This window comes from Trichosurus vulpecula, chromosome 8 (genome assembly GCF_011100635.1).
Source record: "Trichosurus vulpecula isolate mTriVul1 chromosome 8, mTriVul1.pri, whole genome shotgun sequence".
Lineage (NCBI taxonomy): Eukaryota > Metazoa > Chordata > Mammalia > Diprotodontia > Phalangeridae > Trichosurus > Trichosurus vulpecula.
Genome location: NC_050580.1, coordinates 49178395 through 49202432, shown reverse-complemented (window position 1 = coordinate 49202432; position 24038 = coordinate 49178395). Strand labels below are relative to the sequence as shown.

The following is a 24038-nucleotide window of genomic DNA, read 5'->3' as shown; positions in this document are numbered from 1 at the left end:
ACCTAGGAGATCATTTAGTCCAACCCATTCATTTTATAGGCCCAGAATGTAACCATGACAACAGAATGTAACCAGACAATGGCTTGTCTGCAGTCACACAGCCAATGAAGTGTGGAAGATCCTCTGACTCCGGATGCAGCCCTCTGTCTTTACCCCACACTGCTTCTGCTAACTCTTTCCCAACAAATTACATGAGTTTCCTGGAATCTGAGATAATTTCCTAGAGAACTAAAGGCAGCACCCTACCAGAAGTAAATCACAAAGCTACCTTGGCTTATTCTGTGCAGAAAGCTTGAGAGTTCAGTGGATGGAGATCTACTCAGGTAGATTTTGGATGTTGATCAAGGGTGACATTACCCCTTCTCAAGGTCCCCTTCCCATGGCATAATAGAGCTTTGCAAAGGAATGGATTTAGAGGAGGGAATCCATCAGCTTTGTCTTCTCCCCTCAGCAGGAAATGCCCTCATAGCCTAGAAGTGGAAAGCCTATAAACCCTGAGTCTGGGTAGAAATAGCAGTGGCTCAATAGTCTCTTTGTACCCAAGTAGTAGCCACAGCCTCCCTTCCCTCCCTGCTTAATCCTCTGCAGCTGTGTTCGGAGCTGACTTTGACAGCAGGGGATCCGGGTGATCCAGGGCTTCACAGCCAAGACCCAGCACCCAGCACAGTGTAAGGCCAGTGAGGAGACATGGCTGCCTGGGATAAATGGTGTGCATTGGGAAACAATGGGAAATGAAGTTGGATCAGGTCGGATTTTGGAGAACCTCAACTGCCAGACTGACTGAGGAGTTTGACCACAAAGCAGTGGGGAGCCGTTGAAAGTTCTGGAGCTGGGGTATGTATGATGGAAGAGAGTAGTGCCATTTAGGTAGAAAGGGGCAGGTGACAGGTTGAAGTTTAAGGCAGTTCCCCTCCAACCACCACAACCCCCCAACCCAGCCTGGGTCTAAGACTTCCATACCTTAGTTCTCTGCCTATAGGTTTCCTTTCTAATGGATTTTCTCTGGGAAGGAGAGCCTTCTCTCCCCTGAGTTCTGAATGATTGGTCAGATATCACCAGTGAGATGTCATTTGGAATTACTCATTGATCCTTGGATTTAACTAAGGCTGGTAACTGGGAAAATTTCTATTCACCTTCATTCTTTGTCCCCAGCTCCCATCAATGACAGGTCGGGCCCCTACTTCTCAGCCTTCCAGAGCTTAGGCTCCCAGCTCCCTGCTTCCTAATGCCTTTGCTGTAGTTACATGGTCCCATTTTCCTCCAATCCCCAGCCTCTTTTACAGAACTCTGGTAAATGGAGCCTGAGGGTGAAGAGAAAGGGGTTTTCTGCCAGATATCCATGGATGTGACCTTCTCGCTTGTGATTTCTTTCCATTATCCCTTCTTGAATGATTGAATGATCATAAGAATGTTACTATAGCCACCTCCTCTTCCCCTTCTCCTCCCACAAAAACCCTCTCCAAACACTTCCACTTCTACTCAGGAAAATAGGCTGACTATATATGGGAGCTCATGCTATAGGGAAACTCCTAATATCCCGCCTCTGCTTGGAAGCATCCTCAGCTTAGCTTATATGAGACTCCCTCTCCTTCTGCCCTCTAGCCCCAAATACATCTATGAATTGCATACTTATTATGGCCCCTTCCAAAAAAACAGCATTCATCAAACATTTCCTACGTCCGGCCATCCTATGCTAAAATGTGTTGTGGTGGAGACAGAAAAGAAAGATCCAGGCCCTGACCTGAAAGAGCTCCAAATTTCACTGAGAAGACAATACTCACACATGTGAAAAAATGAATGTATATATGATCAAGGTCTAAATAGTGTTATCAAGACTTTAAATGCCAAAGGAAATCAGAGAAAAGGGAGAGTGGTGATGCCTGAGGTTGGCAGAGAAGGCTCACTACATGAGGTTGGACCTGACTTGAGTCATGGATAGAATTCCTAGATTATTCAAGCTGGAAAGGGCCTTAGAGACCATCAAAGGTACAGCACTGACACCCCTGATTTAATATTTTCTATGGCTACCTATTGCCCCAAGGAGAAAATACATATTCCTTAGCCTAACATTTCAAACCATCCCCTGTCTGGCTCCAGCCTACTTTTCCAGACTTACTTCACATTACCCCTCTTCCTGCTCTTCACAATCCAGGCAAAATAGCCCACTAACTGTTCCCCAAACTCAGTATTCCACATCCTCTCTCCACACCTTCCCACAGACTGGGCCACATGCCTAGAATTCACTCTCTCCTCCCTCTCCCTCTTAGCATCTGTAGCTTTCTTCAAGGCTTAACTCATGTGCCACCTCCTACAGGAAGCCTTCTAATCACCTCCGACTGTTACTGCTCAGCCCATCCTCAAATCATTGTTTTATTTATTTGTGCACATGTTGCATTTCTCTGCCAGAATGTATGGCCCTTGAGGGCAGGGACAATTTGTGTATAGTAGTAAGCACTTGGAGTAAACGTTTGTTGGACTGAATCTGGACTAACCCTCTCATCTCAAAAATGAAATTTTGGTCTGGAGAGGAAAAACAATTTTCCCTAGACTACACTGTTTGGATGGGAAAAGAGGAAGGAAAAGACGCAATATCTAGTGGGAGGAATGTTCTGAGCAAAGAACAGGTGACAGGAATAAGCACAGCCAATTGGAGGTGATCATAGGCCTATGGGTTCTATGTTGGAACGGGGTCAAGTAAGACTTGAAAAGCATTGTAGTATGGTTATATTCTAAGATTTAGAGTAGGAAAGCACCTTGGACACCATCCATCCCCCATCTCATCCAACTCCCTTCTTTTCTTTTCTTTTTTGAAGACAGTATGTCCCTATCTCCGCAAGGCTGGAAGTAATAGGATTGGCTTGTAGCAGCCCTTTTAGCCTTGATGAGATAAGGAGACTAATTTTTTTAAAGGGAGGAGGAAAGAAAATATAAAAAAACAAGAGACTTGAATGTGACGTGGGTGGGATGATGTCTCAGATGCCTTCCAACTCTAAATCATGTGATCCAATCATCCTACATTTGACTCAGTCCCAACATAGACCCCATAAGTATAGGAAATTGGACCTCGTCCATTTGTGACCTAGGCCACTTTGTCCCTCATTAGGCAACTTGGTGTTCCCCATTCCCAAAAGCTTAACCACATTGATGCCTAACCTTATGCAGATGTGATCAGCTTAGCCCACAGCAGCTCAAAACCCCAAGCTCAAGAGATCTGCCAGCTTTGAATTCCCCAGCAGCAGGGATTACAGCATTAGAGAACTACTGTACCTGGCTGTCCCACGTTTTTTTTTTCAGATGAGGACGTTGAGGTGCAGAGTGGATGAATGGTTTTCTCAAATTCACACAGTGGGCAAAATAGATTGGTGCCAGATTGAGAAGAGGCTTAAAAGGCAGAGTTTAGGCTTGACGTCAAAGGCAGTAGGGAGCCAGTATACATTTTTGAGCAGGGGTATGACCTTCCTATCCCACTTTCTGTCCTTCCCAACCTAGTCTTCTCACATGGGAGATCAGCAGAGGCTAGCAAGCTTTTAAATCTAAGTGGTCTCCTTGCCTGCCGAAGGCTGGCTTTGTCCAGACTCTTCGGAAACCAGTTTCATTGATCTAGTTACCTGATCTCTCCATAGAAAGAGCTGGATCTGGGAGTGACGTGCTTGCTGCATTAATAAATAATAATAATACCTTGTTGGCTGGGTGACCAGCCAGATCCTTACTGGGAAACTGACAACCTTCGGCTGCTCCACGTGCTTTCTCTTTGTTTTATTTTTTGCTGGAGCCAGTTAAAGGGCAAGGAGCAGGGGGTGGAAAGAGATTGATTGGTATGTATGCTGACCCTTAGGTAAAGCAGTCTGCTACCTGCACAATGTGACATTACAATTTTGGGAAGGATCTTTCCCCATTTCCAATGCTACTTCACAAAGCATTTTAAAGTGAAATGGGCTGTCTCAGGAGGCAGTGGATGCCTTCAAGTAAGGACTGTGTGGCCACTTGTCAAATAATTGTATAGGCCCACAGGGATGGAGAGCCTGTGGCCTCAAGGCCACATGTGGCCCTCTAGGTCCTCATGTGTAGCCCTTTGACTGAATCCAAACTTCACAGAACAAATCCTCTTAATAAAAGGATTTGTTATGTAGAACCTGGACTTAGTCAAAAGGCTGTACCCAAGAACCTAGAAGGCCACATGTGGCCTCAGGTTCCCCACCCCTGGATAGGTGATTCCTATACAGGGACAAGTTTGAGAAGATGGTTTGTGATGTCCCTGCCACCTCCGAAGTTCTGTGATTCTGGATAATGTCTGAGATTCCTATCAAGGGGTACAAAATCCCTGGTTCTCCAGTGAGACCTCAGACTTAGAATGTGTATGGCCCTGAGAGATCATGGTGCAATGGAGAAATCAATTGCTCTAGAATTGGAATATTTAATTCTAAATTCTAACTCTGATACTTAAGTACCCTGTGACCTTGGGTGATTTCCTTAACCTGGGCCTCAGTTTCCTCATCTGTAAAATGAGAGGGTTAGATTGTAGTGCCTATGAGGTCCTTCTCTCTCTAAATGGATTGATGCAAACTAAGAGTTTGCTGACTGAACTCAGAGCAAGTTTGCTAGAGGAGAATGGAAAGCATGAGCACCCTATAGCTATAGAAATTAGAAAGGGGGAACCACAGAAGATAAGTAGGACCCCAAAGGGCAAGGGACAGAAATCTATTTTTTGTCTTTCTGTTTTGATTTTTTTATTTATTCCGATTGCCCTGTTCCCCAATCAGCCCTCCCTTCTGTCACCCCACTCCCCTCCCATCCCCTTTTCCCTCACTCTCTTGTAGGGCAAGACAGATTTCTATGCCCCATTGCCTGTATATCTTATTTCTTAGTTGCATGTAAAAACTTTTTTTTTGAACGTCTGCTTTTAAAACTTTGAGTTCCGAGTTCTCTCCCCTCTTCTCTCCCCACCCATCCTCCCTAAGAAGGCAAGCAATTCAACACAGGCCACATGTGTATCATTATGCAAAACCCTTCCACAATACTCATGTTGAGAAAGACTAACTATACTTTGCTCCTTCCTATCCTATCCCCCTTTATTCAATTTTCTCCCTTGATCCTGTCCTTTTTCGAAAGTGTTTGCTTTTTGATTACCTCCTCCCCCTATCTGCCTTCCCTTCTATCATCCCTGCATTTTTATCTCTTTCCTCCTTCTTTCCTGTGGGGTAAGATACCCAATTGAGTGTGTATGTTATTCCGTCCTCAGGTCAAATCTGATGAGAGCAAGATTCACTCATTCCACCTCACCTGCCCCCTCTTCCCTTCCAACAAACTGCTTTTTCTTGCCACTTTTAAGTGAGATAATTTACCCCATTCTATTTCTCCCTTTCTCCCTCTATCAATATATTCCTCTCTCATCCCTTAATTTGATTTTATTTTTTTTAGATATCATCCCTTCATGTTCAACTCACCCTGTGCCCTCTGTCTATATGTGTGTGTGTGTGTGTGTGTGTTTGTGTGTATTCCCTTCAGCTACCCTAATACTGAGGTCTCATCAATTATACACATCATCTTTCCATGTAGGAATGTAAACAAAACAGTTCAACTTTAGTAAGTAAGGGACAGAAATCTAAAACAAATTTCTTAAACTTCGCTGTATTATCGAGCATCATTTCAGCTCCATATGGTCCCACTAGAAAGAGCTCTCCCATTCCCATTCCTGACTGTTAGAGTCATGAATTTGCTGCCTTCTAGAACCTTCTCTGTTCTCTCTAGCATAGCCTAGAGAAGGACTGCTTTTCCCAAGACAGACAGAAGCAGGGTGCATGACTGATAGTCTGACTTCCTTGGGACGGGTCCCCATTGGTTTGGTGTAGAGGGTGAAATATGCTGGCTTTTTGGTAACCATCATCATGGAATATTAATTCAGCAACAACTTCTACATGTACAGAGAAAGCCGGACATATGTAACCCACACTTTCTGGGAGTTTATAACCCAAGACGGATACATAGACACAGACTGAAATGCACAAAGTGATTATTAGTAGGGTACAACTGACAACCGTAGATCAGAGGTCAGAAAATTTGAGTACAAAATCTAGGTCTGACACATAATAATGCCATTGTGACTTCGGCAATGGTATTTGGGTAGTCAGTCTCAGTTTGCTTATCTGTAAAATGGATATACCCCTTCTATCTACAACACAGAGGGTGCTGGTGAGGATCAAATGATCTAAAGCATGTAAAAAGGGCTTTTAAAAAGTGAAACATTACAGAAATGAGACCTGGAATTCTGTCTGTCTACATGGTGCTTCCTACTTGAAACATTCTTCATATGGCTTAGGTCATTTAATTCTCATAACATCTATCCTGTAAAGCAGGTACAGTGGGTTTTATTATACCCATTTTATAGAGGAGGAACCTGAGACCCAGGGATGATAAATCATTTGCCAGAGACCACACAGCAAATCAGAGGAAAAGCAAGAACCAGCACCCACATCTCATGGTGCTCAGCTCAGGATTCTTCTTCGTACCATACCTCCTCCAGAAGAACATACTAAATTTAATATTTACAAAGATCTATGATTTCATCAATGTGGGTGCTTCTTCTACTGATACCTTAGTAGAGAGCTTCATGAATTGCTCTAACTAGTGATATGAGTTGCTGGTGGCTGGCCCTGTGGCTCTGAGTTTCTACAAATGTGACTAAGCTGACATACACAATGTCTGCCATGGAGTTCTGAACTTAAAATCTTTGCAGCTTGATGGAGCCTGCCAGGATTTGGGTTTTTTAACTTAGCCTCCATGAGCCCAGAACCACTTCTCCGCCATGATTAGAAGGCAGATGAGGACTTTGGCAGAGAACAAAATGAGGTTTAATTATTGACTTGTGCAAACCAGGGGCCAGTCTGGATAGACCATTAAAGAGTGCTGACTTTGATTGGGGTACAGTCTTAGCAAACTGTTTACATATGAGTTAACATGGCCCAATAATGAGTTCAGAATTCCTGAGCCCTTGAATTTCAAGCCCAGATCCAACCGATGCTTGCCTTGTGACCTTGGTCTCACCCTTTTCCCTTTCTACACTTCTGTTTTCTCAGCTGAGTAAAACTAATCTCTGTTTTCACCTTTGTTCATCGATGATTGATGGTGACCATGTTGACAAAGTGTTCTTCAGGGAAATACCTTTAAAAAATCCAGATTTGCCTCTCTTAACAAAGTGAGGTGTTACTGGATAAGTGTATGTAAATTGAATTCTCTTTCCCCTACTTTCTCAGAAAGGCTTCCTTTTCATTTCCTATGGATGAGGATTCCTAATTCTTTGTATTGGAATATCTCCACCCCTCTTGCCCCCAGTTCCTCTGTCACTTTCTTATCCATCCATAAACAAACACTTTTTAAAGCAGAAGAAAAGCTGCTATTTAAAGGAACCTTGGGGAAATATTTTCATAAACTAAAGAGTACTTTTGCAAAGCAAAAAAAAAAATTAAAACCACAGTGAAATGTCTTCGTTTCATAAAATTAGGATTTTCACATAAAGGATTTGTTTGCTTATACACACACGCACACACACACACACACACACACCAGTTTTCATGATGCCATATACTCTGGCCCTAATTTCAGGATCGTTGACAGCTCCCTTGGCTGATGCTAAGATCTTGCCTGCAGAGGTGGAACCAAGGAAACTGGCGGAACACCAACTGACCCCTTCTCCTCTTCAGCCCCAGAAACTACAGGGAAAGGATTCCCTCCCTCCATTGAAAGAGCTTGGATTTTCTATATCATGTCTTATTCATGGTGTCTCTATGAGTCTCTGCCCTTTGTTTTTCTGAGGTCTGTTGTATCCATCTTTGTGTCTGAATGTCTAACTCACTTTTTCCTTCCTCTCTTGCCTCCCTCCCTCTGCTACATTTCTGTGTGTTGGGTTTCTTTCTGTGGGCAATGTCAGGACTTCACTTGTCACTGGTGAGCAGCCTGGTGAGCAGTGACTGGTCTGTGTCTGTAACAAATCCTCTTTTCTGTTGTGTTTGTCTGAGCCATACCCTGAGACCTTTCAGCAAAGGAGCCCCAACACAGAAAGCATCGCCCTTTTATTGCTTTCCAAATAATGTCTGGGTTATTTATTCTCTCAACAAATAATACAGTTGATGGAGAGGGAGAGAAAGGAAGAAGGAAGAAAGAGGAAAGTTTCACTAACTGATTCAGCACATAGGCTTCATAGGGGATTTTCACGGAATGTTAAGGATAGAAGTGAGTCCAACTAATCCACTGTTTCATTTAACAGAGGTCAGGGAACCTATCCAAGATCACACAAGGTGTAAGTGGTAGAAACAGGATTTGAGCTCAGCACCCTGGCTCCAAATTGGGTGCTCTTCCACTGTATTCCCCATTTGTAAGAGGGCAGATCGCCAAGAAGATCATCATACTCACTTCAGCTTCCCACACACCACCAACGCCCATGACCAGTTTTATTCTCCTGAACGCTGTGGGGCTGAGCCTCAAGGACTGACAGGAGTTCATTAGACCACTGGCTGATTCTCCTCTTTGGGGCACATTTCTCTGGGTTCCTCTTATTGCAACATTGTATCCTTGTTTCCTCCTGCCTCACTTTCTCCACTGTGATACCCTATCCATTTGACTTCCATTGTTGATGGCTATTCCTGTGACAACATTGTATCCATTTCACGACATTCTTTTCTGCTCCCTCTAATTATAACACTCCAGTCTTGTAGCTTTTAGCCTGTTTTGAATGAACTTGCCAAGAATCCTTCTGGGCTGACTCCTAAAGGACCCATTCAATTCAATCAACAACATTTATTAAATACCTGATGTATATAGAGCAGTATGCTACATGCAAAGGAGTATGTCCTCATGGTATAATGGATAGTGCTGGATTAAGAGTCAGGAACTCCTGGGTTCAATCCAGATGTTAATTGTGTATTTTCAATGTCTTTTTGCATTCTCTCTCACTCTCTCTCTCTCTCTCTCTCTCTCTCTCTCTCTCTCTCTCTCTCTTTTATTTTGCATGTCTCAGGCTTATCTCTAAATCAAGAATAAAAACAGCACCCACTTCACATGGTTGTTGTGAGGATTGAAAGGGTTAATGTATAATAAAAAGATAAAAGACTCCAAAGATTCTTTTGCTCTTTGTAAGATGGAAGCAGCAGCTCAGGGGTGCTACAGTACGCATAACACTGGACTCCAAAAGACCTGAGTTCGATTCCAGTCTCAGATACTTAGAAGCTGTGTGACCTTGGGCAAGTCACTTAACCTCTGTTTGTCTCTGTTTCCTCTTCTGGAAATTGAGGATAGTAATATTATATGATAATAATAATAGCCTCCCGCAGTTGTTGTGAGGATCAGATGACATATTTATAAAGCCATAGTAGGCACTATATAAATGTTAGCTATTATTATATAGTAACATAAAGAAAAAAATAGATTCCAAAATCAAACACCCAGATACAGGATACAGGTATAACAGTAGAAGGAAGGCAGCCAAGGATTAGATATGACAGATCCCTGAATCAAGTCAACCAAAAAGACTTAGGAATCAGGAAGGTCAAGGAGTTCTAGGTCTCCAGCTAAGGGCCAAGAATCAGAAATTCTAGTCCAGGTCCAGAAATTAATAAAAGAGAAAGCCCTGGGGACAAAGGCAAATGAGGACCTGGAATGTTCAGGAGTCTAACTGGGATCAGCAAGGCCTAGGGCCCAGGCTCAAGTCTTTTATTGGATGAGTGGGAAAACCTGACAATCATCCCAGATACCTCAATGGGAACAGAGAGAATGTGTGATTTACAGAAAGAAACCAAGCATTGGTCTTAGCTTAGACATAACCTGGACACACTCAGTTCATTCTATGCCTTGGTTCTTCCCCAGAGAAAAAGCAAATGGTATTGGTTACCACCCCACCCCACCCCTACCTTGACCTACTCCTGCCTTCCCATTTTCCCTAATGGATTCAGGCTTTTGTAGAAATATTAATAATAGCACTTAGCTAGTACTTTACGGTTTACAAATTCTGTATCTGTGATCTTGCTTCATCCTCACAATCACCCCATGTAGTAGGTTGGACAAATATTATCCCCATTTCACAGATGAAGAAACTGAGGACAAAAAAAAAGATTAAATTACTTGCCCTTTGTCATACGATTGGAGCCAGGACTTCACCATGGTTTCAAATCCCACTATCTTTCTTCTACACTGAAAGTTTGGACAGAAGGAAGAGAAAAGATGTTGAGACAGCTCTGGTATTCTAAGTTAAATATTGGACCCAAGCTTGGAACCTAGCTACATGACTATAACCAAGTCATTTCCTCTTTGGGCACTTCAGTTTCATCCTGTATAAAACGGAGGGGATGGGCCAGATGAGCTCCAGCCTTTTAAAAGGGAAGGGGGTGGAATGACAAAGTCGTGGAAGTGTTTACACTGTCTTTCCCCTTGTGTCTCCTCTTCCTGCATTCTGGAGCAGGTGGTGAGCCAGATAGACAAGCTGACCTCTGATTTCGACTTCGAGCTCGAGCCTGATGATTGGACAACAGCCACAGTCAGCAGCACATCTAGCAGTGAGAAAGGTGGCGGGAGTGGCCCCTTTGACCTGACTCACCTGGATTTCATGACCTCAGACATCCTCTCTGACAGCTGGGAATTCTGCTCCTTCTTGGACATCTCAACCCCCTCAGACTCAGGCGAGGTCCCTGAGCCAGCCCGACAGCCTCCCACCCCTGACTACAGGCTGATGAATGGAGGCGTGCTTATCCCTAACGGGCCCCGTGTTGAAACCCCCGACTCTTCCAGTGAGGAAGCCTTCAGTTCTTGTCCCCCTGATCCCCCCAAGGGCCAGCAGGCCCATCGGACCCCGGGCACCAGGGAACGAGTGCGTTTCAGTGACAAAGTGCTCTATCATGCCCTCTGCTGTGATGATGAGGAAGGAGAGGGGGAAGAAGAAGAGGAAGAGGAGGGGGCAGCCCCATCCCCCAACCCCCCCCAGACAGAGCCCCATGTGGCACCTCTCAAACCCCCCCTGGCATCCTGCAAGCCACGGAGATCTCCCCTCACAAGCCGGAATGGGAGTCATATTCCCACACTCCCTCCAGGGTCAGGGCAGACCCGCAGGGTCACACGGAACACCAGCACCCAAACGGTGTCGGACAAAAGCACCCAGACTGTCCTACCATATGCAGCAACCAGGCAGAAAGTCAAAGGGAAAAACTGAGAGGAGCAAAAAGGGTGGGAGTGGGGATGGGGTGGGCAGGTGGGGAAATAGATACACATATATATTTAAACAAATCCAATCATAATAAAACAAAAAACAAAAATGGTGAGGAAAAGGTCATAAGAATTCCCCAAACTTGTCATCCAGGCAGGGCTAGCCTTATAGGCAGAATGGGTGGTTGCCTACAGGGTCGGACACGAGCACTGGGAAAATTCCTCAGAAAAAAAAAAAAAAACACCCACAGCCTGCCACAGTGCCTGAAATGTCACCATTAGAGCTACCTCGATTTGGGTTAAGCATAACTCCTCTCTTACACTGAATACCTCCATGGGAGGGGGCATCTTCAGTCCCTCCTGCCTCAGGGGGAATTACTTTGATATTGTAATCTGGGGCAAGAGGCAAGGATAGCTTGGGAGCTCTGGTACAAAAAGGGGAAGAAGAGATACAGAGGCTGGAAAGGATCAGAGCCAAGGCACAGACACAGCCTTTTCTAAATTCCCAATTTTACCAGCTGTTAACAAAGTAGGACTGTGGTTCCTTACCCTCAACTGGCAGGGTCGAGATGGTTACATTCAACCCCACGGAGCCCACTGAGAATGCCTCTTGGATCTGGGGTGATATTAAGGCCACCCTTGTCATGGGGTTATCAATTTCAAGCTTAAGGGGCAGCTAGGTGACACAGTGAGTAGAGCACTGGCCCTGGAGTCAGGAGGACCTAAATTCAAATCCAGCCTCAGACACTTGACACACTTATTAGCTGTGTGACCTGGAGCAAGTCACTTAATCCCAATTGCCCTGCCTTCCCGGCTCAAAAAAAAAAAGAAAAAAAATTTCAAGCTTAAAGGGACTTATCATTATTTAATGTTGTTATTTAATTCCAAACCCTCATTTTACAGATGAGAAAACCGAGGCCCAGAGAGGGGGAGCATTTTGCCCAAGGTCACAGTTACTTTAAAGGCAGAGCTGGGAGGGACTCAGACTCCTAAATCCAGCAGTCCTTCCACTAAACCCTTTCAGCTTCCAGTGAAGAACACAGACTCTCGCCCAGTCTGTTCTCCAGCCCAATCAGTGCCTGATCAGCCTAGTGAGCACCAGGTTGGGATAGGTTTGGACACCTGTCACTTCCTAGCGTAATGCCTCTCCCGTCTAAGTTCAAACTCCCCTGAGAAGCGTATCAGACGTTTCTCTCCTTGTCTGGAGGGACCTGAGCCCCTTGCGGAAGGAAGAGGACAATTATTTCCTTCCACGGGCAGGTTGGGGGTGGCTCAATTTGCTTTGCAGAGCTACAGAATCTTATGTGAAACTATAAGCAAATGCAGGGGGTGAAAAGAAAGAGCAGCTATGTTATTGAAAGAATCACGTGACTTCTCAAGAGAAGATGGTGATTTGGGGACTTTCTAGGGTCATAGCTGTAAGATCTGGAAAGTATCTTAGAGGACATCTCATCGAACCTCACTTTAAAGATGAGGAAACAGGCACAGAGCTATGAAGTCTGCCCAGTGGCACACAGCTTACAGGAAGTGTCTGAGGCAGAATTTGAACCCAGATCTTCCAGAGTCCAGGGATCACTACACCATCACCCACCAAATGGTCTTATTGCAGGGGACCTAGGGCACTGGACTTCTGCTTGGTTGTCACTCCAAGGCAAAATCTCCTCCCCTTGGGTTGGACTCTAGGTCATTGAAGGGGAGGATATGCTCTCCCTCATAGCTTCATGACTTCAGACTATCTCACCCACAGAAAATAACTACCTACCTCTGAACTGAACACATCTCTCCACAAATCTCCCCCAGCACCCCCAGACTCATTCCTTTGGTGCCAAAGGACACAGGGTATTGGGAAAATTTGGGAGAGGAAGCAAAAACATAGGGAAGGGGAAAAGAAAGCCGCTGGTAGGGAGGTCAGGAAGGCTCTCTGAAGGATAGAATGATTAGTCGTAACAGCTGGCATTTATGTAGTGCTTTAAGATTTGCAAAGAACTTTAAAAGTATTATTCCATTTGAACCTCACAATAACCCTGGGAGGTAGGTGCTATTATTATGCCCATTTTACAGATGAGGAACCGAGGCAGACAGAACTTAAGTGATTTGCCCAGGGAAGCACATCTAGTAAGTGTCTGAGGCAGTCTTCCTGACTCCCAATTTGGTGCTCCATCCACTGTACTTGACTTGTGAGGAGTGCGAAGCTTGTTTCCCCGTGAAAATAAGCCACTTTCCATGAGAAAGGAGGGTTCCCCTTTAAGAAGCATGGAGGGCTGGGGAGGAAAGGGAGAGGAAGAGGAAGGCAGAGATGACAAGCTACCTGTCTTGAAGTATTTGAAAGATGTCCTGTTTGGCTCCAAAAACAAAATTAGTAGAGCTGGGTGGACGTCAGAAAGAGGTAAACCTGGATTTAACCTGCTGGGACGAACTGCTAACAATTAGAACTATGATAACCATGGTCACTCATTTATATAACTCACAAGAATCCTGTGAGGAAAGTGTTGTTATTACCTCCATTTTACAGATGACAAGACTGAGGCTCATAAAGGTTAAGTGACTTGCCCAAGGTGACACAGCTAGTAACTGTTTGAAGTAGGATATGAACTCAAGACTTGCTGACTTCAACTCCAGCCCTCTCTCTCTGATCCAAAAGTGGAATGCGAGGTGCAGGATTTACTCTCATTGGAGGGCTGTTGTTAGGTGTGATTACTAGGGATTCTTTTGGGGTGTCTGAACAGTGAAATTCCTTCCAACTCTAAAATACTGTGATTCATCAGCATGGGACTGGAACCTGAGCCTTGGGGAGCCCAAAGGATGAATGAAGGTCATCTTACCCTCCCAGGCTGATTGTACCTAAGGTTGGATGGCATGGTTCCTAAAATCTACCTAAGCCCCCTTAAGAATAAAACAAAATAGAACAAAACAAAACTGGGTTCCAAATACCAACCAAACTGGGCAAGTTGAACCCTGATAGGAAACTTCACTGTGTGAATAGCCTCTATTTAAGACAGACTTCTTGAGTATTCTTAGAATCCCTTTCAATGAAAGTCATGCAAATGACCTCTAACCCTAGTCACAAACTGAACCCTAACCCCAGCTACAGATTGGCTCTTAACTCCATCATTAAACCAGCTACCCATTCTGCTCACAGACAACACAAACTAGCCCATACTGACCCCAACCTTCCTATCTACTCCTTAGAAGATGGTGAGATACAAAGGAAGAATTCTGGATTTGGAGTCAGGGGACATGGGTTTGAATCCTGATGTCCCTATTTATTTCCTATGTGATTTTGAGAAAGTCTTTTGGTCTCAGTTTCCTCACCTGTAAAATGAAGAAATTAGATTCCATGATGATCCCTTCCTCCATAACACCTTGCAGCTCAAAATATGTGATTCTTTGACCCTTAACCTTGGCAACAGATTCACAGACTGAGTCCTAACCTTGAAACAAGACTTACCCTGAACATCAGCCATCTACTAAACAGACATCTCACAAATGTCCTTAGTCTTAAAGGGGACTGGATGAGAATTTAGGTGACTCAGTGCTGCTCCGCACTGCCCCCCCTTTGTGTATTCACTAAAGGAAAGGCTCAGGATCCTTCTGATTTGGGGTCAGCAGAACTAAAATGAGGACAAGGGAGATTGGAGTTTGGCCCAAGGGGCTGGGATTTAGAGGGATGTTGCCAGTACTTTCAGCCCTTCAGTGGCTGCACACAGCTAAGCTTCACACCTAGTTAGGGAGAACAAATGGGGGAAATAGGAAGCTGCTAGGTGACAGCTTTCTTCCCACCAAGGCTCATCCTCACAAGGTCCAGCTGTTCTCCCCTCCCCCCAAAACGAATTGAGGGTACTTATTATGCGACTTTCCCCAGATACAAAAACTGCTAGTTATGGTTCTGGGAGGTCATTAACCTCACTATAAATACAGGACAGAATCTGACCCTTTCCCACCCACTACAAACCACACTGATGCTCCCTCTCCCCCTCCCCAGCCCCCAGCCTCTAAATTCCTGCAGAACTTTTGATCTGAACCACTACCTGCCCTTTGGTCAGACCTAGTAACACACTTCTGTAATTGCTCCTTCTGTATAAATCTTATTTCCCTGCCTTGCTAGAGGCTGAACTTCCTGAGAACAGGGACTTCTCCTATAACCACCACAGTGCCTGATCCAAAACTGGCGGACCCAGGAGGCCTCTTTAAAGACCTGACATGAGTTTCCGAAAATGAAGTGAGATCTCATTTAATCTCTGAGACTAATTCTCAATTTCAAGTCAGTTCAATTGAACAAGCCTTTATTAAGCACCTAATGCATACAAGGTACCATATTGTATGTACAACTGGGGTATCCAAAAATGAAAAATAGGCACCCTCTTTGTTCTCAAGGTTATTTACAGTCATGGGTATGAGACATATACACTCATAATTATAGCACAAATAAAAGGAGAGACCAGAGATGTGAAAAATAAGGTTGGAGAAGGATTGCCTCTAGCTGAGACAATCAGGGAAGGCTTCTGGGAGGATGTGGTACCTGATCTGACTTTAGAGGATAGGTAGGATTTCAAAAGGCAGAGACATGGAGGAAGTCTGTTCCAGGTATGGGGCAGGGGGATCCCTAGATAAATACAAGGGAGTAAGAGAGGGCAAGACAACCAGAAGTGTAGTTTGGCCAAAATATGGCATGCATGAAGTGGAGTCCTATGAGAGAGCATTGAAAAGATAAGTCAAAGGCTTTGAATGCCAAGTTAAAGAGGTTGTATTTTGTTCTCCTCTAGGTACCTAAACTGAGGAATAAATTGATCAGAGAAGTATATGAGAAAGATTAATTTGGGGTCAAGGAATGAATGAATAAGTGAATGAAAAGCATTTCTCAAGCACTTGCTTTATGTCAAGCATTGAGCATACAAATATAAAAAGTAAGGCATTTCCTATCACAAGAAACCAACATTTGAGTAGGGGGAGACAACATATATAAGGGGAGTAGCTGCCAGGAAGGGATGTTTTTGGTTTGGCCAGTCACAGGAAAGGTAAGTGGAGTCAGATGGGAATTAACTGGTACCCTCTTTCCAGAACCAGTGGGAGCATTGATTACTCTTCTGCAAGAGGCAGAAAGTATATATGAAGACGATGGGGCAGGGAAAAGGTGTACAGCATGGTGGCAGGGCTGATGGCAAGATGGCTGGCTGAAGGGTCAGATGGCATTTCAGAGATTAGAGTCAGGGAAACCAGGTGGAAATCATTGGAACAGAGAATGGGGAAGAGACTGAGATGACAAGAAGGACATATGTCTAGCTACAGAAATGAGGCATGAATCTGAGGTTCCTTTCATGACACCCTCAACCAGTATACATATCTAAATTGGGCAAATGCCAGGCAAATCAAATTTAGTGTTTTCATTATAACCATACCAATTTAGCACTTGGCTTTTATGTTTAATTGCTATGGTTGAAAAAGTTGTCCATCGCCTTCTAACCCAGTGTTTCTGACCCACTAGGAGACAGACAGGTAGATAGGTAAATAGACGGATAGATGGATAGATAGATAGATAGACAGATAGATCTATATATGTGTATGTATATGTATATGTGTGTACATACATATGTACATATATGTATGTGTGCGCGTGCTGTATTTTATATATATACATATATATTATACAGCACACACACAGAATATATATTTATGTATGTATATATATACATATTATATATGTTCTGAGTTTGAGGTCTAGGTATGATGATGGATTTCACTGAACTACTGAATTATTCACATGCTCATTTTGGTGAAGTCTGCAGCCAGAGTTAGGACCTCAATCCTAGTCTCTCATTTTAGGTCTCGGTGGTAGTCAAATAGTAAGGACAGAATTTGAATCCAGATCTTCTGACTTCAAATTGAGTGTTCTTTCCATTAGCCTACAAAAGGATCATCCTTTGGCAGGGGTTCAAAGTCAGTCGGTCTAGGGCTAGGGTTAGGAGTCAATCTGTGGTCAGAGTCAGGTCAATTTCAAGGTTCAGTGATTGGAAACAGAGGCACCTGACCTACACAACCTTCTCCACCATATTTGATGTACAGAATCTATCACATATCAACATGACCCCTCACTTGAGAAGGAGAGGGGAGGGAAATGAAGGAGAAAACTGACTGTGTGGCTGGGTGTGCCCTGCCTTACAAAAAGCTATGTTCCTGAATCATTGTGTGAATCCTTTTTTTCTATAAAATGTTCATTGTCACATTCCCAGAGCACATGAGCAGCCACTATCCTTTGTTTAGAGTCTAGAAGAACCTTAGTCCAACCCCCCTTATTTTTTGTCTCAGAGGTAGTAAGGACCAAAGGTAGATTTCGAATAGAAATGAATGACAATAGTAACAGACATTCATTCAGTGCTTTCAGATTTGTAAAACACTTTCTCTACATTATCTCATTTGATTCCCACAACAGCTCTGCAAGGTGAATGCCACAGGGATTATCATCCCCATTTTACAGATGAGGGCACTGAGTCTCAGAGGCCCAGATTCACCCATGGTGACACAGCTAGTAAGGGGCAAAGGCAAGATCCAAACCTGGGTGTCTCTTTACTCCAGGCCTAACTCTCTTTTCACTGCACATCACTTTTTTCTCCATAAAAAATTATTCCCTAATTTATGTATTAGCAAGCATGGATTTTGGCTCAGTAGTTAATATTTATTTATATAGAGCATTAAGAATGCAATTTCATTAGATCCTCTCAACAGTCCTGGGAGGTAGAGATACTATTACGTCCATTTTACAAATAAAGAAGGTGAGGGTCTGGGAGGTTAAGTTCCTTGCCCAGAGTCACAGTTAGTGTTTGAGGGAGGAATCAAATTTAGATCTTCCTAAGTCCAAGACCAACCCTCTATGCACCCTATCCCCTATCTACACAGATTTACTGGTGTTCCTTATAGCATGAGCCGCTTGGGGAAAAGGACTATTTGGTTGATGGTAACCTCAGAGTGGTCTAAGACATATTGCCCCATGATCTGACATCCTAGGAAGGGACCTGCCTGCTTTGGGTCAGAGCATCCCCTCCCTCCCTTACCAAAGATCAGACTACCCTGCCCCCCACCTTTCAACCTTTCTCACAAACAGAAGCACCTTCCCAGATCCAAAGGGACAGAAGTCTCCATCAGGGAGGCAGTCAACAAGCATTTATTAAATGCCTACTATGTGCCAGGCACTATGCTAAGCCCTGGGGAGATGAAAAAAAGCAAAAGACAATCCCTGCCCTCAAAGGGCTTACAGTCTAATAAGGAAGATAACATGCCAACAACTATGTCCAAACAAGATACAGTCAGGATAAATTGGAGATAATCAACAGAAGCAATGCATTAGCATTAAGGGGGATTTGGAATGGCTCCTTATAGAAGGTGGGTTTTAGTTGGGACTTGAAGAAAGCCAGGGAAGCCAGGAGCTAGAGATGAGGGATAATCAGTGGAAATGCATGCAGTTAGGGAATTGCAAGGGACAGCAAGAAGCCAGTGTTGTCAGATTTTACAGTACATAGATAGAGGCAGGGGTAGGGAATAAGGAAGGTATTAGAAGACTACTGTTTCCTAGAGAAGGGCATCAGGAGAGGCATCACTGATGAACTCCCAACAACCGATGCTGCTCTACCAAGTAGACTCCCTCAAGCTCCCAAGCAACTCCCACTCCAATGGAGGAGGTGTGACCACCTGGCACCTGGGAGCCTCAGATCAGGCATCCCTGAGAGTCAGCAGTGCCCTGAGCCCCCTGTTCCATTCCCCTCCTGTCTCCATCAGCCTCTCCTATCTCCAACTTGACATAGGAAGGGGGGAAACTCAGACCACCTCAATCCTGTCCCATGAGATGACCTATCCTACTGTCTTGTTTCTCCAATGAACACTTTCCACACACCCCAACCTCTCCCACCATGTGCTAATAGTGACAACCCATTCTCATAACATTTTAAGTTTTACAAATTGCTTTTCTCATATCCACCCTGTAAGGCAGGTCAGTCAATCAATAAACATTCACTCACTCTGTGTCAGGCATTGAACTAAGTGCTAACGTTACAAAGAAAGACGAAAGATAGACTCCAAATGGGAGAGATTGCATGCAAACAACTATACACAAACATGCTATATAATAATAAGGTAATCATATATAATAGTACCTACTGTGCGCCAAGTACTGCACTAAGTGCTTTGTTTTTCCTTTTGGCTGAGTGCTTTATAAATACCATCACATTCGATCCTCACAACCACCCTGGATTGTATGTGCTATTATTATCCCCATTCTGTCGTTCAGTCCTGTCTGACTCTTTATGACCCCATTTGGGGTTTTCTTGGCAAAGAAATAGTTTGCCATCTCCTTCTCCACCTCATTTTACAGATAAGGAAACTGAGGCAAACAGGATTAAGTGACTTGCCCAGAGTCACACAGCTAGTAAGTGTCTGAGGCCACATTTGAACTCTAGAAGATCAGTCTTCCTGACTATAGGCCCAATGCTCTGTGCACTGTGGTGCCATCTAGCTGCCCATTTCACAATTAAGAAAACTTGCCCAAGGTCAACGAAGTGGGTGGATTTGAACTGAGACCTTCTTCATTCTAGTCCCAATGCTCTAGCTGCTGGGCCACCCACCTGCCTCATTCTATCTCTCAGAGCATCAAATCTGGTGTCAGAGAGCTTGAGGTTGAAACATGCCTATGCTACTTACTACCTATGTGACCTCAGGCAAGTCATTTTATTTCTCTGGGCCTCAGTTTCCTCACCTGTAAAATGAACGCATTAGACTGGATGATTTCTAAGGTACCTTTCTGGCTCTGGGCCTCTGGTCCTGTTATTTCAGTTCATTGAGATCATTGCTATGGCCACTGCTAACTTGGCCTACATTTGAAGACACCCCACATCCCCATCGCCCAATCACTAATGGAAAGATCATTCTAACCGATGTACTGGTCCAGTGCTTTCCAACCCATTCATTTAAAGAAACATCTCTAGGAAGCAATTGTACTGGCTTTGGAAAAATAGAAATGGAAAGGGCTGGAAATAGCATCCTGTCACTCTCCATCTCCTGCCTCTCTCCTTCCCCTTTCTTTCCCCGCTCCAGCTCTAACCGCGTCTCATCTTTTCTCCAGTGGGTGGCAATGCCTCGGGGCCAACACTCCAGAAATGTGCCCCTCCTCGCTAGAACTCTTAAATCTCTAACGTGGAGTATTCACCCCCCTTCAAAGTGAAGATGGAAAGGACAGTCTCAGGGCAGTGTCTACAATGGGATGATCCATGTACTAGGAGTCAGGAGCCATGTTTTCTAGTCCCAATTCCATCAATAACTCATTGTGGGATTTCAGACTCATTTTCTTCATCCGTTCATAGGAGCTAGTAATACTTATCCTGCATACCAGGAGGCTATTGCGAGAGTCTCTTTGAAAGAAATACTGGATCCTACCACACACAAGGCAGTATTATTATTTTATTACTTTATTATTCCTTCACAAAGTCCCATTTCAATGTCTCACTGAAGCATAGAGGCTCTCAAACAGTTTGAGACCTTGGGTCTTCAAAGGCCAAGCAGCAAAGCACAAATTAACAATCCAGAAAACCTTGGAAGACAGGTACAGTTGATAAAGTGATCTTCCCAGGATCAACTGAGCTGAGTGCCAGGAACTTCTGGCAGAAGGCTGGCTACCAGGAAAAGTATTTTTGACTATCCAAGCTCTTGAAATACCAACTATGAGGTGGGGCTGTTATCTGTGTGAGTGGAGTGATGACCCACATGGACAATATCAACCAAGCAACAGAAATGTCATAACTAGGGTGGGGTGACCTGGACTTCCCAAAGGGCAACAAAATTTAGAGGGTACTGACCACAAGCTCCTTCAGGAACATAGAAACAACTGAGCCTTAGGCCTAGATAGCAAGTCAGCTTTCTATCTAGTTAGCAAAAACAGAAAGCTACCAGATGGCTTATTCTTCTGAAGCAGCCTCTGTGTTTCCTGGGGTGTCTCTCTGTCTCTGTCTCTGTCTCTTTCTGTCTCTCTGTCTCTGTCTCTCTCTTTCTCTCTGTCTCTCCCCCACCCCCAACTAAATTTGTCTTGAAAAGTTGATTGGAGGATCATTTTTGTCTTGCTTGCCCCAGGTGGAAGAAATGCTAGTTATAGCTCTGGGGAAAGAGCAAAATGGAATCTAAACCATGGAATGATGGCACAGCTCCTCTCTTACTATTCTTATCCCTAGGGATATTTATCTGCAGGGAACTTAGGGAGTGGGGTGGGAAGGCAAATAATCATGGGAGAAGAAAGCCAACCTCCAGCCTGAATCCTTCGAGCTGGTCTTCTGAGTTGGGAAATGACATCCCTATGTAGGACTCTCTCACCAGGCTGAGCAGACCCAGCCCAGGTGAGAGTAGGGAGACTTTAGGTTGAGTCTGGCTAATGGTCAATATTGGTTAGTGCGTAGCTGGCTTCCCCCAGCATACCCTGTGACTTGAGAGCCTCCCCCACCATTCCCATGACTAGGTTTCGCACATCTCTGCTGGCAGCCGTCTCTCCAATGCTCTTGGCAGCACCGAAGGGTGGGAGAGAACATAGAGCCCAAGCCAGCACATACCAAACCCCAGCTCAGCTGTCAACAGAAGGAAGAGGATTGGCTTAGGGCCAAGAGATGAGCTGTGGTGTCAGGCTCCAAATGGTTCCATAATCAAAGGGGGCTTCTGTTTGAGGAAGCTGCAGGAAAGCAGGGCTTTTCATACCTCCAAAGAATAGCTCAACTAGAATTTGGAAAAGGAGGAGGCATGGGGTGCATGCCTACAGGTTGCTGGGGAAACCATGGGACTGCAGAAATGCACCTAGGAAGACAGCATGATACAATGGAAGGATCACAGGAGTGGGTGAAAGGGGACCTCAGTCCCAGTCCCCATTCTACCATTATTATTCTGTAAGACTTCTCTCCCTCAGAGACTAGGTCTCCTGATTTTTAAAATGAACTAACCTCTAAGCATGTCCTCAGTAAGAGCATCACAGAAACAGGGAACCTTCAGGCATGTTCTAAGCCTCTCTAGCCTCTGAGTAGATAACTAAGAACCCTCCTCATGTAGTATAGTGCCCCACAAAGCTTCAGGCCACCTAAGAGAGGGTCCCAATAGTGTCTTTTGAACTCAGGATCTATGCTCTGGCCTATCTTTTCAGGATATAGTTAGAGGTCTGAAGCGAGAGTCATGGCCCTACCTTCATCAGGAAATCTTTGGTCAAAGAGGAGAGACACAGTCCCTGTCCTCACAGAGTCCTTAGGCTGAGAGAGGAGACAGGAAACTGTCCTCAGAAAATCTTTCATTACCAAGGAATTACATATCCCCTGAACTCTGAAAGGCTGAAGTCTGAAGGAGAAAACACAATCTCTATTCCCACAGAGCCACCAATCTTGGGAGAAAGATATAATTCGGCCATGAGAGAGCCCTCAGGATCAGGAGGAAAACACAGTACCTGTCCCCAGGAAGCCCCTAGCCTGAGGGGTGAGGTAGGGCCCTGACCTTGGAAGGTTCCTGATCAGGATAAGAATTGCTTGCATTTGCCCAGGGAAGCCACAGCTCACCGTGACATCAGGAGCTCCCACGTGGAGCCCCTTGTTCACAGTATTTCACTCGATTCCCCTTGGCAGGAAAAGAGACCTGGAGCCAGATGTTGGAAAATTGCTGTAACTTGATTCATCACCGCCCCCAGCTCAGTTGTAGACGTGCCACAAGGATAATAGCTCCTCTGGTGTCCTCTCCCCACATTTCTATTAAGGACAAATTTACAACTTTCACCAGCCTTATTCATGTTGTTTCATCAATTGAGGTCAGTTGGGGCTGAAAAGAACTATATTCCCTTCCCACCCTCAGAGCCAGAAGTCAGGAATGACCATCCAAGGCTGAGTGACCCCAAGAGGAATATTGTGGGGAAACAGGAACTGGACCTTGCAAATTTCCACCTAACTTTGGAGAGTCTAGAAGCCTCCAGATATTTGGAGCCTCTAGGATGCAGAAACCTTCCTACCAGGCAACCTAAGAGTGACCCGAGTGCTTTGATATATCCTACAAGCCGGTAGGGTTGAAAAGCCTTCCAAATGGGGTAACAGGGAATGCACAAGGAATTTTGCCATGTGTCTGACCTTCCTGGTGGCAGACCCAGCTACGGGGGTGGGAGGGAAAGAGAGAGAGTTCTCCTTCAACCTCACAATAACCTGAGGAAGTGCCAAATGAGATCATTCCCACTTGACAAAAAGGGAAACTGAGACATTCAAATTGGGGGTGGGGTAGGCATGGTGATCTATTTGATAAAATATCACACAGTGTCAAAGATAGAACTCAAAGTGAGGTGATAGCCATACCCATTCAAACATAGAAAGACCAGGTATACTCTCCACCAATCTAACTCATTTGTGTGGAGGTGAGCAGGTAGGTAGCTAGTATTCATTCAAAGAGAAGAAACTGAGATGTATCATCATCCCCATTCTACAGTTTCAGAGAGTTGTTTTCTCCCAGGTCACATAGTCAGAAGGAAACAGAACCAGTTCTCGAACCCAAGAACCACAGGAAAGTTCTATTCCCTTCTTATACAATCCAGACCTTCAATAGCTCTCCCAAAGACTTCAGGAAAAATCCAAACCTGGCATTCCAAAGCCATTCAAACAAGATAATATTTAGAAAGCACTTAATGCAGTGCCTGGCCTGCTTAATACATGTTTCTTCCCTTCCTTTCCCTTCCAAATCTGGCTACGACCTACTGTTCTGTCTAATCTTCCATTCAATTCTATTCATGAATCAATTAAGCTCCTATCATGTGCAGGGGATTCTTACAAGCTTCAGCACATGCAAAGATAGACACTTCATAGATCCAGATCAGGGAT

The 24038-nt window shown here is 44.5% G+C and overlaps 1 protein-coding gene across 2 annotated transcripts in view; it reads left to right on the top strand.

The window, feature by feature from the left end:
* The window catches only part of INSYN1 (inhibitory synaptic factor 1), a 54999-nt gene extending 43808 nt beyond the window's left edge, over positions 1-11191 (top strand). The window contains exon 2 of one of the 2 annotated variants that reach the window (XM_036736003.1): positions 10448-11191. In XM_036736003.1, coding sequence (XP_036591898.1) covers positions 10448-11191 — 744 coding nt within the window. Of the gene's footprint in view, positions 1-10444 lie in introns of both variants that reach the window. The other variant, XM_036736002.1, reaches the window with a different exon arrangement.
* Positions 11192-24038: the final 12847 nt, after the last annotated feature.